Raw genomic sequence first — 17,709 nt, forward strand, 5'->3', positions numbered from 1 at the left:
CCATGTTTAAACCGTTTTCTCGCTCCGATTTTAATACTGAAATCATACCAAACAGATTTTACAAATACTATAATCGTATAGTAACGTATAAATTTGGTATGGTACAGTTTTGATTTTTAGTATTCAAAGTTGGTACCTTACCGAAACCGTACCAATTAACACCCTTATCCTTATCCCAACACATTGAAGTCGGCTAAGAAAGAAGTAATAATAGTAAAACATAAATGAAGATACATAAGAGATAAAGTAGTAATATATGAACATATCTTTACAAAATCAAGATAATCTCCATTATTTACCCCCAACAAAAATAAAAAGAGAGAATCTCCATATTGGGGCAGCCCCAGGGGCGGAGCCAGAATTGAACATTGGGGGGGGGGGCGAATGGATGTGGGCCAATGTGGGACCCACTGTAGTTCCCATCTCAGAATATATTATTATATTTTAATGTGGATTCTACATTAAAAATTAGGTAAATTAATAGAAAATTCATGAGTGTGACAAAGAAAGGAATAATTTGAGAAAGAGAGATTGAATGCCTGATGTGGAGAAAATTTAGGAAAATTCCAAAGTTTGCTAACTGCTTCAATATTTTGTGAGACGTGAAAAAAAAAAAGGAGAAAAAATAAGAATAAAAGAGGAGATTTATGAGAGAATAAATAAGAATGAAAATATGAAAGAATATATAAGGAGAAATTCATGGATCGGTTAGTTTTTAATTAAAATTTAACATTTTATTCCTTAAAACTAGGGATTTGATGACAACCATTAGATTATGATTATGAATGACATTTGTACCCATCATCTTTATCTTAAATTTTTATTTTTAATTTTTGGAGGGGGCCAAAGAATGGTATTTCACATTTAAAGATAGAGAAATAAAGGAAAAAACAAGGATATTCACAATTTCAAAAAAATGGCTCCATCTTGGGGCAGCCCATCTTCCTATCGCCCCACCCTCACACATGGGACGCCTATGGTACACGGGTAAGTCTGTGTTAGCTCAACCGTGAGGGTGGGAGGATGGAGATGGCTACTTGGATAGAAAAGATTTGGATTCATTTTTACTTAAGATTAGACATACGAATTCTAGTCTTTCAATAGCACTATTAGTGCTCTTACGGACATTTAGTTGAGTTCGAATCCTTTACTTGTCTAGATAGAGACTTGTGTTTTCTTTACACATCTCAATCACATGTTTGGAAGGAAGTCTATTGGGGTTCCATATCTAATTTATTTTGTCAAAACTCAAAGGTGACTCTAATCCTTAATATGTGATAGAAAATCTAAAGAAAGCATAAACCACTCTACTCATCCGGATGGAGAATCTAAGCCATCTAGTCCTACTATAAATTCTAACAAAATTTATATATTTTGTGAGGAAGATATATCTAGTGAATTTGAATTGATTAAGCTTATGGAGTACAATAGAAAATACTACCATGTGATTACCAAAAAAAGAAAGAAAAAAAAAGAAAAAAAAAAATACTATCATGTAGTGTCTTAGAAGTTAGTAAACAACAGTGCCGGGTCTGAGACATCAAAGAAGGGTGCCTCCCCCAATTGGCTTTGTGAAAGTTAATATTGATGCATTATGAGTTAAGACATCAAAGAAAGGTGGGGCTGGCATTATTGTTAGAGATGTCGAAGGAAGACCTATGGGTGCTTCATCGTTACCCACAAATTATTATTCTGCTGAAGAAGGAGAAATTATTGCTTTTCGAGCAGGTCTATTGGAGGCACTTGCATGTGGATATGAGTCCGTCCTAATTGAATTAGATTGCAAGCAGATCAAATATCTTGATGGCGAGATTCAGCCCTCGATGATAGTGGAGCCCTTGATCCAAGGTATCCGTTATTTAATGGATAACTTTGTGCATTGTATCCCTATCTATATCCCTAAGAATTCTAATGTAATTGCAAATCTCTTAGCCAGGAAGGCCTTTTTGGTTTCAAACCCTAAAGAATGGTCGATTTCCGCTAAGTGGTCGGTGGAGCTTTGTTCCCCCCACCCCCTGCCCGCTGTGAATAAGACTGTTGTTTACCTATAAAAAGAAAAAAACAACAGTGCCAGCCAAATGTCAAGTTCAAGTTTCACAGAGAGTTTAACCAATATAAAAAAATAATAATAATAAAAAAAATCTACAATATACACTAATTGTGCTAAAAAGAAAACCTTCTAGGAATAAGAAAATTTATTTGAGAAGAGGATAAAAGTAGCTCAAACACCTGTTTTATCTTTGTAATAGAACTCCTATCAATACGTAACATATTATTAACACTGGCGTATAATCTTTTCCAATAAATTTCATTACGCTTCTCTCAGGAGAGGTATTTCCAAAATGCCAGTTTATAAAAGAATCTCTATGTTCCACCAACGAAGATCGTCTATATGGGCTTCATATGAAGCCCAAATTAGCTAAATAAGAAAGAATCACAGAAACTCGCGCCTCGCATCTGCACCAAAAAGAAATTATTAATCGATTTTTCTGTTGATCCAGTGGGCCTTCTTGTGTATTTCAGTCCTTCAAAGGCCAGCCTCCATTATTTCAAAGCCCAATTTTCAAGCCCTGATATTGTTTTATAGGCCCAAGCTGAACATGAGCCAGCCCATTAAACTACCAGCTGCAGTCGTAAACCCCAACCATAGTTTCTCTCTATCTCTAGGCCATAAATTGGAATCTAGCTAGAAACCGTGAGTAAATGTGTCAATGGCAATACCGAAGCCGTTTAACTGTACCGAATTGTGCCATCTAAAATCGCACTAAACCGCACCGTTTAAAATTCAGTACAGTACGTACCGAAACCGAATTTATTCGGTATAATTCCTATTTCAAGTATTGTATGTACCGAATTCAGTATAATTGGTATCATACTAAATTAAATGATATAAATGTAATTTTACAATTAAAACACTTTACCTTCACCCTATCCATAATTCCGTGTTTCAGTTTTTCATTTCGTTCTTTACTCCTCTTCTTAGATTTACTTGCTTTGTCTCTGTTAATATTAGATTCTATTGATTGTTTAATCGTAATTTTATTAGGATCTTAATGAACTAATAACAAAAAGTGGCATGAGTTCGTTCATACCAAAAGTGTATCGCACTAGATACCATGTTTAAACAGTTTTCTCGCACCGATTTAATATCGAAATCGTACCGAACCATTTTTACAAAAATACCAAAACCGTACCGTATCGTATAAATACAATATGGTATAGTTATGGTTTTCAGTATTCAAAGTTAGTACCGTACCAAAATAGTACCGAATTATCAAAACTATACTGATTGACACTTTTAATCGTTAGAAACAATAAAAACATATAAAAACAAGAAAAAAAAATTTTACCAAAAAAAAAAAAGAAAAACAAAATTGAACCATTACCATACAACTCCTAATAAAATGAAGGAATTAAATTCATGTATTTTTTTTAAAGATGTCTATTAGACTTTCTGCGATTGTCATTGTGACACCTCAACAGGTATGGGAGACTTCTATTATTATCCATTTCTTTTTAAATAACATACATAAACCTTTATCATCATATGTTTAGATAACTCAATTTTCACATTAAAAAAAAACTCAATTCTCATAAAAAAAATTATTTAATCATGGTCATTGATTTAAACGTCAAATTAACCTTTGGTGTAAGGGCCCCTCTAGGTTAGAGATTAAATATTAAGAATTGGGATATTACAACTCACAACAAGAAACTTAAGGTCATACAAAAAAAAAAAAAAAAAAAAGAAACTTAAGGAATCAAACAAATAATATTGCTGCTGAAAATGCCTCCTCATTTTTAATAAGAAATAAATTGTTTGACAGAAAAAATCTGCGCTGACATTATAAGATTATATAATTTATTATAGTGTTATGTAGGGCTTGCTTTTTTACAAAATTGAGGTTCATGAGTTCATACTCATGTAGAAATTTATTTGATATATTGGTTGGTGATGCTATTTTATTTTGTAAATCTATTTGTACCATCTTATATGTTTTTTTTTCTTTTTTTCTTTTTGTGATGCTTTCTTGTGTCGGATATATTCTTTACGGTATCGCCAGCTTCTCATGAAGTACAATTGTTAGTTCACTGTCTTGTCCTTTGCAAGGAAAGGAAGTTCATAATGCATAAAATTCTGACTTAAGCTAGCATTTATGGAAGAAGATGGGTGAAAACGGTATACCTTTACCCACATTTGTAACCCCCAAAAAACATATACAGGGATAAAAATATCCTTCATTAACATCAAATTGAAAATAATTTAAGTGGTAATATATTCTTTTAACACGGTTAGGATTTTATTTCATACCACATAAAATGCCTTCTCATTTTATCCTAATTTTTTTTAAATGGACTCTCATAAATGGTTCCAATATAATCTAAATAGGTATCTCCTAAAAGGATCAAATTTGATTCTTTCACCAACCATTGACATCTTTAAGTTTTGTTGATGAAGGTTAGACTTCAATTAGTACCTTTCCTTCTACTTTGAATCTATTTAATTGAATGATCCATGATAAACTGCCTTTTTTGACGAACCCACCCATATAATGAATTAAATAACACAAAATTGTATTTTGAAAAAACATAGTACAAAATTTCAAACGAACTAGGGCAGGTGCTACTGGAGAGAATTAATTTGGGCTGACCATTGAAGGACTCTATGAGATCTGGCAAATAAAAGAATGCTTTGATGTCATTCATCACGTATTGTCAAGGTACTAGTGTAATGTTACATGCCATATCTCTTATTTCAGCGGAAGAGACATGCCATATCCCTCCTCTCTTCTAATATTTACTTTCTTCTTTTCAAGAGAATCAAACTATGAATATACGCCGCATAGTTCTGATGAAGTCAATATAAAGAAGATATTATAAATATGACATGAATAAACTTTCATCTTCAGAGTTAAGAAAGCTTGCTTGGTTTCAGAGATGGAGAAGATGGGAAACATGAAGCTCTCGTCGTTGAGTGCTATCTGTGTTGTTCTTGTGGGTTCGATATTGAATTCAGCTTTGTTGTGCAATGGAGGAATCACTGGAAGTTATGTTAGAGCAGTAGCTCCATCTGTTGATATGCCATACAACAGTCCTGCCTTTTATATTCCTCCAGGTTATAATGCTCCTGAGCAGGTGGGTTTCAATTTTCTTTGTTTCTTTTGTATTTTAGTCATCTGCATAGAGATGGAGCAAACACAACCACTGCCACTTCAGTATTCATTATGTCTCTCTGCTACTGGAATACTTATGTCTTCTCTCTCTCACTCTCTGAGATCACCTCGACCTAATCTTGAAGATGAGTCAGGATTGAATTTTTCCGGCTCTAAATCAACCAGAGACTCATGCCCAGTTTAGGAAACTCAAGATTGAACTAGAGTTTTAAGAACCCTGCCCAACTCAACCTTATTGAAACCCTCACTGTATGTGACCTGATGTTGATCCACCAGAGTCCACAGACCAATAAGACATGGTAAGATCCTTATTGGATTACATTAGGCGTGCCAGATTCCACATTAAAACTGGAGACATCAATGCTTATCACATCCAAACCGGCCCTTTGCATGCATTATGGTACGTGACAATCTGTTAATACAAAACCTCTAATTTAATATTTTTCATGAGACCCACCACCATATTTAATTAATGCTTTGACTAGAGCTTTTATTGGGGAGAGAGGGTGTTTGTTTTTCTTTTTAATTGTTTGGTAAATCCGTGTTCTCATTGTAATCTCACAGATGGTTTCCTAATCACAATAGGCCAATTTAGGAGTCAAATATATCTGCTTGTAATTAGTTGACGTGTTACCATCAAAACCAGAATCAATTTCATCCACACCCACCAAAAAAACATTATTATTATTGGTGCTAATCAACACTTATTTCTACTAAATAAAACCAGGAAACTGGGTTCAGTTAAATGCACTGGCTTGAAGCCTTTGACTTCTTAGATGTCACACCTCTTTCCTTCCTTTTTTTTGTTTTCCTTGTATTCTAAACTGTGGCTTTGTCTTGCAAGGTCCATATAACTCAAGGAGACTATTTAGGGCAAGGAGTGATTGTATCTTGGATTACTCCAGTTGAACCCGGCACCAGCACAGTGCTGTACTGGGCTGCCAGCACCACAAAGATTTACACTGCTGAAGGCTACTACTTCACTTACAAATATTCCAACTATACTTCAGGCTTCATCCATCACACCACTCTCCTTAACTTGGAGGTGAGTTTTCTTTGATGTCATCTCAATTTTAACACATACCCACATGATTTCATCTCATATTCTTGTTTACTATCTAATCTTTTGCAGTATAGCACCACATACTTTTACGAGGTAGGGGTTGGTAACACCACAAGGCAGTTCTCTTTCACTGCTCCTCCACCGGTTGGCCCTGATGTGCCATACACTTTTGGTCTGATAGGTGAAATAACTTCTTCTAGTAAATTTGCAACCTTGCTTGCCATGTTAATGGGGGTAGTTTTAATCCCTGAGTGTTAATCATTTGAAACTAAATGATTTAAGTTTGGTGGGTACAGGAGATCTTGGGCAGACGTATGACTCGAATATGACACTGGATCATTACATAAACGATCCACTAAAAGGGCAGACAGTGCTGTATCTTGGTGATCTTTCTTATGCAGACAATTGGCCAAACCATGACAATGTGAAGTGGGATACTTTTGGCAGATTTATTGAAAAAAGTGCTGCTTATCAACCATGGATCTGGACTGCTGGAAATCATGAGATTGATTTTGCACCTCAGCTCGTAAGTTCTTAGTTGACTCATATGGAACAATTAATATTAAGCAGGAGAAGGTTATGGTCCTGAAGCTCATTAAGCTAATAATGGTGGTGAATTTGTTGCAGGGTGAACCAGTCCCATTTAAGCCTTTCTCAAGCCGATATCACACTCCATATAATGCATCTGGAAGTACTGAGCAATTCTTTTACTCAATCAAGCGAGCTTCAGCACACATTATTGTCCTAGCATCATACTCATCTTATGGTAAAAAGATCAAATTCCAAATGTGTCATTAGAATGGATTGATTGTAAAAATACACATATTTGAAATATAAACTCAAACTAAAACATATATCTTTTTTCCATCTTTCAGGGAGATATACTCCTCAATACACTTGGCTCACAACAGAATTAGCCAATGTTAACAGGACTCAGACACCTTGGTTATTTGTCCTTGTGCACGCACCTTGGTATAACAGTGATGTTACTCATTACATGGAGGGTGAAACTATGAGAGTACAATTTGAATCAATGTTCGTACAATACAAAGTTGATGCTGTCTTTGCTGGTCATGTTCATGCTTACGAGAGATCTGTAAGTGCCAAATAATGACTATTATCTGCACTCACTCCTTTTTTTCTTCTTCTTTATTTGTTTGACCAATGATCTCCTCACTGAAAGGTGTTATATTCGACCATTATTGCTCAAAACTGAGAAAAACTAATGATTATGCATTACAGCATCGGATATCAAACATTGCATACAACATAACAAATGGCCTGTGCACCCCAGTACCTAACCAATTTGCACCAGTATACCTGACTATTGGCGATGGAGGAAATATAGAAGGATTAGCCAGCGTGTAAGTTTAATAGAACAACTTGCTTTTAGTTGGAAAATTCATTTTCTTACTCCTCATTGAATTTTAAATGAATCTATGGTTAATATCATGCTTAATTTCTTCTGTGCTGTTTATAAATTCTACAGCTACACACAGCCACAACCAAGTTACTCTGCATATAGAGAGGCAGCCTTTGGTCATGGCATGATTTCCATTAAGAATCGGACTCATGCTTACTTCAGCTGGAATCGCAATCAAGATGGATATGGTGTTGAATCTGATTATTTATGGTTCTACAACAGAGTCTATTATCCAATGAATGAGACACTCGCAATGTATTGATGACAGATCGAGTGCTTGCTTGCTTCTATCCATCTCTTCAATAAATATGCATGGCCCCCAATCTAATCTGCTTCTGATACCAAATGTTTTTTCTTTGCTCGATCTGTACGCATTTTGCTTTCCAAATTCTTTTGTATAATGGAGGGTTCATTCCTTGAGGACAAGTCTTTCATTTTTGTTTTAATTTGAGAATAAATTTAAGTTTGTATTTTCATTCTTTGGATGAATAAGAATTCATTAACCCAAAAAGAGAGAAAGAAAGGCTTCCAGTCAAATACGATTATTTTCTCATTCGGCTTCTCATTTTCTTTCTCTCTTGATTCTATGAAATCCTTGGTACTTTTTAGCTTGTGAAAGCATTAGGTCATTACAAGGATGTGTTGCATGCTTAACTACCACCTTATTTAGTGTACTTGATGTTGGGCTAATTATTGTGGCATGGATGTTAGATAAATCAAATTGGAACCTGTATATAGAGATCAATATGATTATGTGTTTTAAAACTTTCTCAACCCTAATCTCTCTTATTCATTCTCCAAGGACCTTGTGTCATTCTCTCTACAATAATTTTAATTTTTTATTTGAATTATAAATATATAAAAATAATTTAAGGAACACTCTCATATTTTACTTTTCTTAGCTAAAGTTATCTCTTTTCCCTTCAAATTCTTCTTCAATATGCCTCATCCCAGAATTCTCCCTATGTTCACAAGCTCTTTTATTGTTTCGATTTATCACTTCTAAAATCCTTTTTGTTGCCCTAGCATATACATGGCCACGTGTGCCTATGCACATTTTTATTTGTGTCTAAATCACAAGGAGAGAGAAAGCTACTTGATTCCATAAACCCTATGTTGGTAGCCAACGCAAGGTTGATAGAGTGGTAAAGATTCATACTTCTTAGTGAAGAGGTTGTGGATTCAAACTTTGCAGACAACATATGCCATACCCCCATCCCCTATGTATGAAAATCTCCTACTTCAAACCTTACGTTGGTAGGAGGTCAATGGAAGCACTCGCCTAAACATCTATATGGGGGATATTGGGTGGGGGGGGGTGTGTGTGTGTGGAGTGGATGTTTTGCCAATCCAACGTATGATGTTTACACGCCACTAATCAATTCATTTTCTTTTTGAAAAAAAATATTAATTAAAGGATGGCATTGAATTTATTTGGAGTGTCTAAAAACAACTACTTGTAAGCAAGCATGTTATAGCCACAACTTAAGCTAGTGAAGGTTTGCCTAATTTGTATTTTTGGTAAACAGGTTTACCTAATTTGTAGATAAACCAAAAAAACTTACTCCTAAAGAACCGCGCAAAGTTGTAAATTTAGAAAGTGAGAGCTAACCTAATTTGTAGATTATTCAAAAATACTTACTTTTTTCTTATGGTGCTGGAGAGAGAGAGAAAGTATGTCGATTGGAAAAATTCTTCGTTAGATAGAGTATATAGATTGGAAAAATTCTTCATTTGTCATTAGATTTGTACAATGTATTGTAATTTATGAGAAAGAGTTTCGATTTGTATGATTTTCATTTTTTTTTTTTGGTAATATGAGTTTTATTTTGTTAGTGGAGTCTTTTCAAAGGGGAGAAGAAAAAAAATTAAGGAAGACACATGTTAAATAGCCAAACAACATACGTTTCTCCTAGATGCTCTCTACCCAATCTGCCCATACAATCATACACTCTCACTCATATGAGTGTAAGTCTCACACTAATTCAGATCCTCTCCAACTGACCGGTGCACCATTCACCTAAGTTTACACTCTCACAGTACTCAACCTGACACAGGCCACTTGGGCCCACCTGTGTCAAGTATAAGGTGAGAGAGAAAAATGGGCGGACGGTGCACCCGGGTGGAGAGGATTTGGACTTGACCCACACTTAGGACAGGGTAGCGTGGATGAGTGTGGTGTATAACTGCATCTGTATGCGTAGATTGGGTGGAGAAGATCCAATTCCTTCCTCACAGGGATTGCCATCCGGGCTAACTTTTCTTTTGATATTTATTTGGCAATTAAGGTCATCCGGTCTAACAATATGAATGAAGAAAATCAACCCAATCCCGCCCTATTCATCGCTTTCTATTGGAGACATAGTGATTGAAATGCATTTTGTCAACAACCTTAGTAATTAAATTGAATAAATTTCCAAATTACAACAAAAATTGACACTCAATAGAATTTAGAACCAAAAAGCTAACACAACTGATAAGGAGAAACATCGGGGCGGGTCCATATTTATTTCGAGGGACGGAAGCTGGAGGAGACAATTTCGTTTCTCAGTGATCAATACTTGGAGAGGGTTTCATTCATGGGATAATAGTATCTGTTGTAGAACCATAACCAATCCGATTCCACAGCATATCCATCTTGATTACGCTTCCAGCTGAAATAAGCATGAGTCCGATTCTTAATGGAAAACATGCCATGACCAAAAGCTGCTTCTCTATATGCAGAATAGCTTGGTTGTGGTTGTGTGTAGCTGTAGATCGAATTCATAAACAACAAAAGAGGAGACCATAACATCGATCAATCATATACAGAACTACTCAAAAATTTAATCAAAGTTTGAAATAGTAAAACATGTTATGTTCTAGTATTGAACTTACACGCCCGCTAGTCCTTCAATGTTTCCTCCATCACCAACAGTTAAATATACAGGTGCGAATTGGTTTGGTACTGGGGTGCACAAGGCATTTGTTATGTTGTACGCGATGTTTGATATGCGATGCTGTAATTAATGTACACCAATCAGTTTTGCGAAATGAATATTAAAAATAGTAGCAGAAAGATGGCACTTACAGATCTTTCATATGCGTGAACATGACCAGCAAATATAGCATCAACCTTGTACCTCACAACCAATGATTCAAACTGTACTCGCATGGTTTCCCCTTCCATATAATGAGTAACATCACTGTTATACCAAGGTGCGTGCACAATAATAATCAACCAAGGTGTCTCAGTTCTGTTTACTTTGGCCAATTCTGATGTGAGCCAAGTGTATTGAGGGGTGGATCTCCCTGAAAAAAGTAATTGGAACTGGAATTAATATGAATTTTTTGAAGCAACCAACTTTCATCTCAAATCTGTATAAATACTTACCATAAGCTGAATAAGATGCTAGTACAATAATGTGCGCTGAAGCTCGTTTGATTGAGTACCAAAATGGTTCAGTACTTCCAGATGCATTATATGGAGTGTGATAACGGCTTGAGAAAGGCTTAAAAGGCACTGTTTCACCCTGCAACAATTTCGCCACAATTATTAGCTTAATGTGCTACAGAATTATGACCTTCTCCTGTTTAATATTAATTGTTTGATGAGTCAACTGAGAACTTACAAGTTGAGGTGCAAAATCAATCTCATGATTTCCAGCACTCCAGATCCATGGTTGATAAGCAGCACTTTTTTCAATAAATCTGCCAAAAGTGTCCCACTTGACATTGTCATGATATGGCCAGTCATCTGCATAAGAGAGGTCACCAAGATACAACACTGTCTGTCCTTGTAGTGGATCGTTCATATAATGATCCAGTGTCATATTTGAGTCAAACGTCTGCCCAAGATCTCCTGTACCCACCAAACTTAATCATTTAGTTTCAAATGTTCAACACACAGAGATTAAAATATCCCATTAACATGGCAAGCTCGCTTGCAAATTTTACTAGAAGAAGGTAATCTCACCTATGAGACCAAAAGTGTAGGGCACATCAGGGCCAATTGGAGGAGGAGTTGTGAAATAGAACTGCCGTGCATATCTTCCAACCCCAACCTCATAATAGTACTTGGTGTTGTACTGTAAAAAAATGAGAAGAAGAGTAACTAAGATGGCACAAGTTACTCGAACTGGAAATGCATGTATGTATATTTCTGGGGGAAAGAAAGATTGAAATTGAGGTAAATCAAAGAAAACCCACCTCCAAATTGAGAAGAGTGCAGTGATGAATGTAGCCTGAAGTGTAGTTGTAGTATGTGTAGGTCAAATAGTATCCCTTTGCCATTTGTATCTTTTTACTGTTGCAAGCCCAGTACCGGACCACACTGGACCCGGGTGCAACCGGAGTGATCCAAGACACTATTACTCCTTGCCCTAAATAATCTCCTTGAGTTATATGTACCTTGCAAAACAATCCAAACCCACAATTTAGGATCAAAATGGATCCTTATGGATGAAGGTACGTAGTGACAATATTATACGATACATAACAAAATACTGTAATATCTTAATTGAAGTCAATTCATAAGATAATGGCAATATTATAGAATAAACCAAATACCATCAATTTAACAATAAATAGGTTATAAACATACCAAACAAGGTTAAATCATTTCTCATTATCTACCGATTAGTGTATAATCATTAAATTAACTAATATCTTAGTCAAATGAAAAAACCCAATTTATTTAGGCTTCCTCACAACACTAAATACCTACCAATATAAGTAATATTGTTTAATACTAAAAAATATAAACGACCAAAATATGTAGGGAAGAATTTCCTACAGTTTTTACTGGATTTCTTTGATAGGAACCTTAGTTATAATTGTTTGCACGTAATGCATTAATAATAAAATTTTGGAAAAGAATTTCGTCTGGAAATTTAGGCGATATATAAACTGTAACACTCATGATTCTATCTCACGTCAACTGAAAAGGATTAATCAAGGAAAATTAATTCTCTCACCTGCTGAGGAGCATTAAAACCAGGAGGAACATAGAACGCAGGGCTGTTGTAAGGCATATCCATTGATGGAGCTGCTGCTCTGACAAAACTGCTGGTGAGTCCTCCATTGCACAGCCATGCTGAACTCAGTATCAAAGCTACAAGAAGAACACAAGTAGCAGCAAATGATGGCAAATCCCACTTTCCCATCTTCACCATCACGGAGCCCAAGTAAGCTTCCTTAACTGTGAGAATGAAATCTTTTTCATATGCTATTTATAATCTTCCTCACATTGACTTGAGAAAACAGGCAGAGGATATCCAGTGTTGGATACTGTTCAAGAAGATAAACAAAACATTATAAATGGTATGCACGTTCACCTTCCAGCAGTCCTAGCAATGTCCATCTGTCCCTTCTGGTGGTCCGTTCCTAGTTTCTCCAATTTTGGATGAATTTCCTATCATTGTTCATAACATGTTTTATATTATTATTATTATTATTATTATTATTATTATGGAATAGGTTCTCCAAGTGGGCTGCTTGGAGGCGAAAGCTCAATTAATAATACCAAAACAACAAATCATGTGGGGCACAAATCTGCGAACAGAGAGTTGTCTTCGGTGCACAAAATAGAACAATCGTAACCAAATTCTTTTATCCGAATGACATATTTTATAACACCTCTGATAGATGCAGAGAGTTTGGGATATGGCACAGCCTACCAATTTTTTTTTTTAAAAAATTTTTTTTCTTTCTCCTAGATATCCATGTTTGCATGGTCCATTAGATAGACTCAACATGTTTATAACCGGGGGACCGGAAACAGCACTCATTTGCTAATCTCTAAAATCCCTCCCAATATTCTCTCTTTCCACCTATTATTCATCTTCTTCTCACGGTTTTGACCATTCTTAGTGTATATGTAATAGCCCCCACCATCTCCCACGAGTAATGTATATAAAAACACCCTTTTATATAAATAGACTCCACATGTTCAAAAAAGTTTGGCTCTATATTAACCAGGTTGTATTGGGGCCTCTAAAATATTCTCCATAATCAGTTATTCTCTTACTCTTTCTCCATTTTCTACATTTGAAATATCACTTTTCTCCTTTTAAAATATTGAAACTTTTGAGGTATGATGAGCATAAACATCATCCTCAATTCTTGATTATTTTCATTTGTTATTCTTATTTTTATATTGTGAATCTCTCCCGATTTATCTCTCCCATTCTAGAATCCTTGTTTCAAAAATAAGCAAGGTTAAGGAAAGGATTTTTTTTATTAAAAAATCTACCAATGATTTGTTCTCTTGCTCTTTCTCCCTTTTCTATTATCTCTCTTTTTTTATTTGAAATTATATGATATCTCTTTCTTGATTATTTTTTTGTTATTATTTTTATATTGTGAACTGAACATTTAGAATTTGTAAAATAAGCAACTACCATGATTTGTTTGGTTTGCTTCTACCCTTCCACTATTGAAATCATCTTTCTTTTAATAAAAAAATTAATTAAAACAAAAGTTTTTTTTTAAGATATTTATTTGTTAGCCATCCTTGTATTTTAATTTACTTTTTTCTTTTGGATAAATAATTTACTTATATTTTTGTAAGGGTTAAATATCATTATTAATGATTACCTATATTTTTAATGTGTGAAGGTCATGTCTAAACATGATAATATAATTTAAAGGTGGGATCTTTAGTGGGTCCTACATGAATCCATACAATGTGTGGTGAAAAACATTAGTGCTCTTCTAATGGGGAGATGATCGAGTCTGGATCATCTCCCTCGACAACTGTTGACCACGAATTACAAGGGGCCTACAGGGTTAGGGTGATGGGATTTATTTTTTAAAAATGTTTTAGTATTTTGTACTTATAGCCCCCACATAATTTATGGTTGCAACACCGTCAGGGGAGTAGAGTGTTCTCCGTCAGGGGAGATGATCCAAACTCTCATTATCCGGCCCCACCAATGTTAAATCCTGGCTCCATCACTATAACCAGGCATGGCGTGCTACATTAAGTTGGGATGATCGACTGGCTGCTTTACCTTGTGCAGACCAGTAAAACCCTTTAATTTATAGGTTTTAGAGAACCTCCACGAGTTAGGAACTATAATTTGCTCTAGTATTCAATATGAAGGATTAATATCATCCCATCAATTAAGTGTATTATAAATTCCAAGTTATAAAAAAATAAAATTCGACATACATACCTCCCGGCCACGAGTACGTGAACCCTCAATTATACAAAAGAATTTAGAACCAGCTGAAAGCTAATACAAGGGATTCATATTTATCAGGACTTTGTAAGAGTTTCATTCATGGAATAATAGTATCTGTTGTAGAACCATAACGAATCAGATTCAACAGCACATCCATCTTGATTACGCTTCCAGTTGAAGTAAGCATGAGTCCGATTCTTAACGGAGAACATGGCATGACCAAATGTAGAGTTGTAGTAGCTGTGTGACACGGCTCAATTAGAATGACAAGGCCTAATTTATCATAAGCCCAATGATATTAATATTAATGGACCATACATGGTCTATCCCAACTTAGCTAAAGTTATTAATGGGCTAAACTTAGCCCACATTCTAAAAATGAAGGAGATTCTAGAGGAATCTACATCTATAAAGTATCTTGTCTTTAGAAATATCCCTAGGAATATCTAGACCCACTAGAATATTCTTAACCTTTAGATTATTGACACTTGTACAAATCATAATCATTCATTGTATCTTACCTCACCTATAAATAGAGGAGGGACTCATTTGTACAAAGCATCAACCAAGTGATTAATATAAGTTCTCTCAAGGTTCTCTTTGAGCTCTAAGCTTTCTTCTACTCTCTCTGGTTGGGTTTTAGGCTGACTTAGTGCAAATAAGTGCTAAATTCCGGCACGGTTGGCTTAGTTAATAACTAAGGCCGTGACATGTAGGTCAGGTAGTAGCCCTCTGCAGTGTAAACCTTTGTAGTGTTTTCAGCCCAGTAAAGCACAGTACTAGGACCGGGTTGAACTGGAGTGATCCGAGATATAATCACTCCTTGCCCTAAATAGTCTCCTTGAGTTATATGAACCTTGCAAAACAAAACTCACAATTAGAGAACAAAAAATATTTAATCCTTGATATTTATTATTTGTTAAAGGAACCAAAGATTATTAAATCTCACCTGCTCAGGCGCATTCTAGCCTGGAGGAACATAAAAGGCAGTACTGTTGTATGGCATATCAACAGATGGAGCTGCTGCTCTAACATAACTTCCAGTGACTCCTCCGTCGCACAACAAAGCTGAATTCAATATCAAACCCACAAGAACAACACATATAGCACTCAAAGATGAGAACTCCCACTTTCCCATCTTCTCAGTTTCCGAACCCTAGCTTCCTTGACTTTTGAGAATGAAAGTTTATTCATGGCATGCATATTTATAATGTTTTCATCACATTGACTTCAGAAATATGCGGCGGATTATTCACGGTTTTATACTGGTTAAGATGAGAAAGAAAAGATTATAAATGGCCTGTTACATTCTCTTCTATTCATGCATTACATCCCATATATCCATCTGCATAACTCCAATGGGGTTTCCTACCTGTATGGTTGATAAATCAGAGAACTCAGCATCAACGTCACTTATTTCCTAAGGAAACCATATTAAAAGAATAGGCATTTCCATAGCTAGTCACTGTCTGTGGTCTCCACAATATAGCACCGGCCCTAGTCTTCCTTTCCATTGTTCCTAGCATCTTTTACGATACCTGTTTACCTGTTTACGTAACCTTTAAAATTTATTATCAATGTTGCTTGTATTCTGGTGGCCATATTGACAAAGATTAGCAAGAAGCCAGGTTATGAGGGGTGGGCCTTGGTCCAATGATCATTGGATCACATTTGTAATATAAAGTCAATATATTAAAATGTTTTTTTTTTTTAAATTATTAGGATAAGACTACATAAGAAAATTGACCTTTAGAATCTATTTGCAGGGAAGTCTTTAACAGTGAATTTGCCTTTTAACAAATGACGATGTAATCAATCTCTTGCCCTAGACTAGGGTATAATGACTACCAGAGGGTTGGATTTTCCAACCCTACACGTGGGTTATGACCATTAGGATTAAATCTGAAAGCCTTTGGAACCAGGTAACTCGATAAAAGACCAGCACCGCCTCATAGTATGAGGTTAAAGGTTTGAATCCTTTCAAGGCCAAGTGCAAAGCCCCACTTTATATTTAATTATATGTAATAACTAACTCTTCAGTTTTATAATAAATAAATAAATAATAAAATAAAATAAAATAAAAATTAAATCCTAATTCCAGTCCTATGTTAGATTATAATTTATCAATTTCTTTTATTTTTTAATTAGTATCAAATCATTTATTCATTGACCTAGCAAAGTACCAAAAAAGAAGCTAAACTACATATGGAACAACATATATATTTAAAAAATTTAAAATTGTGCTTACTTCGTTAAAGCCAAATAGAAATTTAATAGTCAACCTACTATGGTACAGACCAATTATACCTCGTTTTTTATTCATATTTAGACCTTTACAAAATGAAAACACTGCAACAAAAATTACTAGTTGAGTGGATACAGAAATCCACCAAGTGCTTCTGTTTCAAGAAACATGGGAAGTAGATTTAGTATTTCTTGGGTTAAAAACACTTTTATAGTAGACAAAAACAAAATTAGCAGGTGTTTTTATCATGGTAACTGAAGATAAAGTGATGAAGAATTCAAATTCATAAAGACAAGGGCTAGGATTTAACTAGAGATAGAGAAGATGAAGTGAATCAGCAGAAATAGAAAAGATGAATAACTGAATGATCCATATCATTGGGATCGATTGAAAATGCAAATGAATGGAAGGGTTTTATCACAGTATGAAAAGGGTTTTGACAGGTTATGTTTAGGACGCCAAATTCCTTGGATATATTATCCCTTTCTAAAACTATTTCACTTAGATTTTGACTGACTTACTTTTTGTTGTTGCATCAGTTGTGTTTCTTGAAGGAGAAGTTTTCATAAGTCACAATTTGTGTTGCAAAAGTCACTACAAACAAAATAGTTTAATCAATCGGTTTCTGACCAATGTTT

The 17,709-nt window shown here is 35.1% G+C and overlaps 2 protein-coding genes across 2 annotated transcripts; one reads left to right on the forward strand and one right to left on the reverse strand.

Annotated features, from left to right (window-relative positions):
* Positions 1 to 4,889: 4,889 nt before the first annotated feature.
* Positions 4,890 to 8,209, forward strand: LOC149025225 (purple acid phosphatase 2-like). The gene is made up of 8 exons (XM_089145453.1): positions 4,890 to 5,136; positions 6,019 to 6,219; positions 6,307 to 6,418; positions 6,534 to 6,763; positions 6,865 to 7,003; positions 7,113 to 7,333; positions 7,480 to 7,601; positions 7,727 to 8,209. The coding sequence occupies exons 1-8, from the start codon at positions 4,939 to 4,941 to the stop codon at positions 7,920 to 7,922; spliced, it is 1,419 nt and encodes a 472-aa protein (XP_089001579.1). The 5' UTR covers positions 4,890 to 4,938; the 3' UTR covers positions 7,923 to 8,209.
* A 1,869-nt stretch (positions 8,210 to 10,078) lies between these two features.
* On the reverse strand, positions 10,079 to 12,828 carry LOC149025226 (purple acid phosphatase 2-like). The gene is made up of 8 exons (XM_089143097.1): positions 12,616 to 12,828; positions 11,849 to 12,049; positions 11,616 to 11,727; positions 11,272 to 11,501; positions 11,034 to 11,172; positions 10,731 to 10,951; positions 10,538 to 10,659; positions 10,079 to 10,410 (listed from the first exon to the last, which is right to left on the reverse strand). The coding sequence occupies exons 1-8, from the start codon at positions 12,811 to 12,813 to the stop codon at positions 10,215 to 10,217; spliced, it is 1,419 nt and encodes a 472-aa protein (XP_088999223.1). The 5' UTR covers positions 12,814 to 12,828; the 3' UTR covers positions 10,079 to 10,214.
* Positions 12,829 to 17,709: the final 4,881 nt, after the last annotated feature.

This window comes from Hakea prostrata, chromosome 2, assembly GCF_041222555.1.
Source record: "Hakea prostrata isolate BN-2017 chromosome 2, UWA_Hpros_2, whole genome shotgun sequence".
NCBI classification, from domain to species: domain Eukaryota; kingdom Viridiplantae; phylum Streptophyta; class Magnoliopsida; order Proteales; family Proteaceae; genus Hakea; species Hakea prostrata.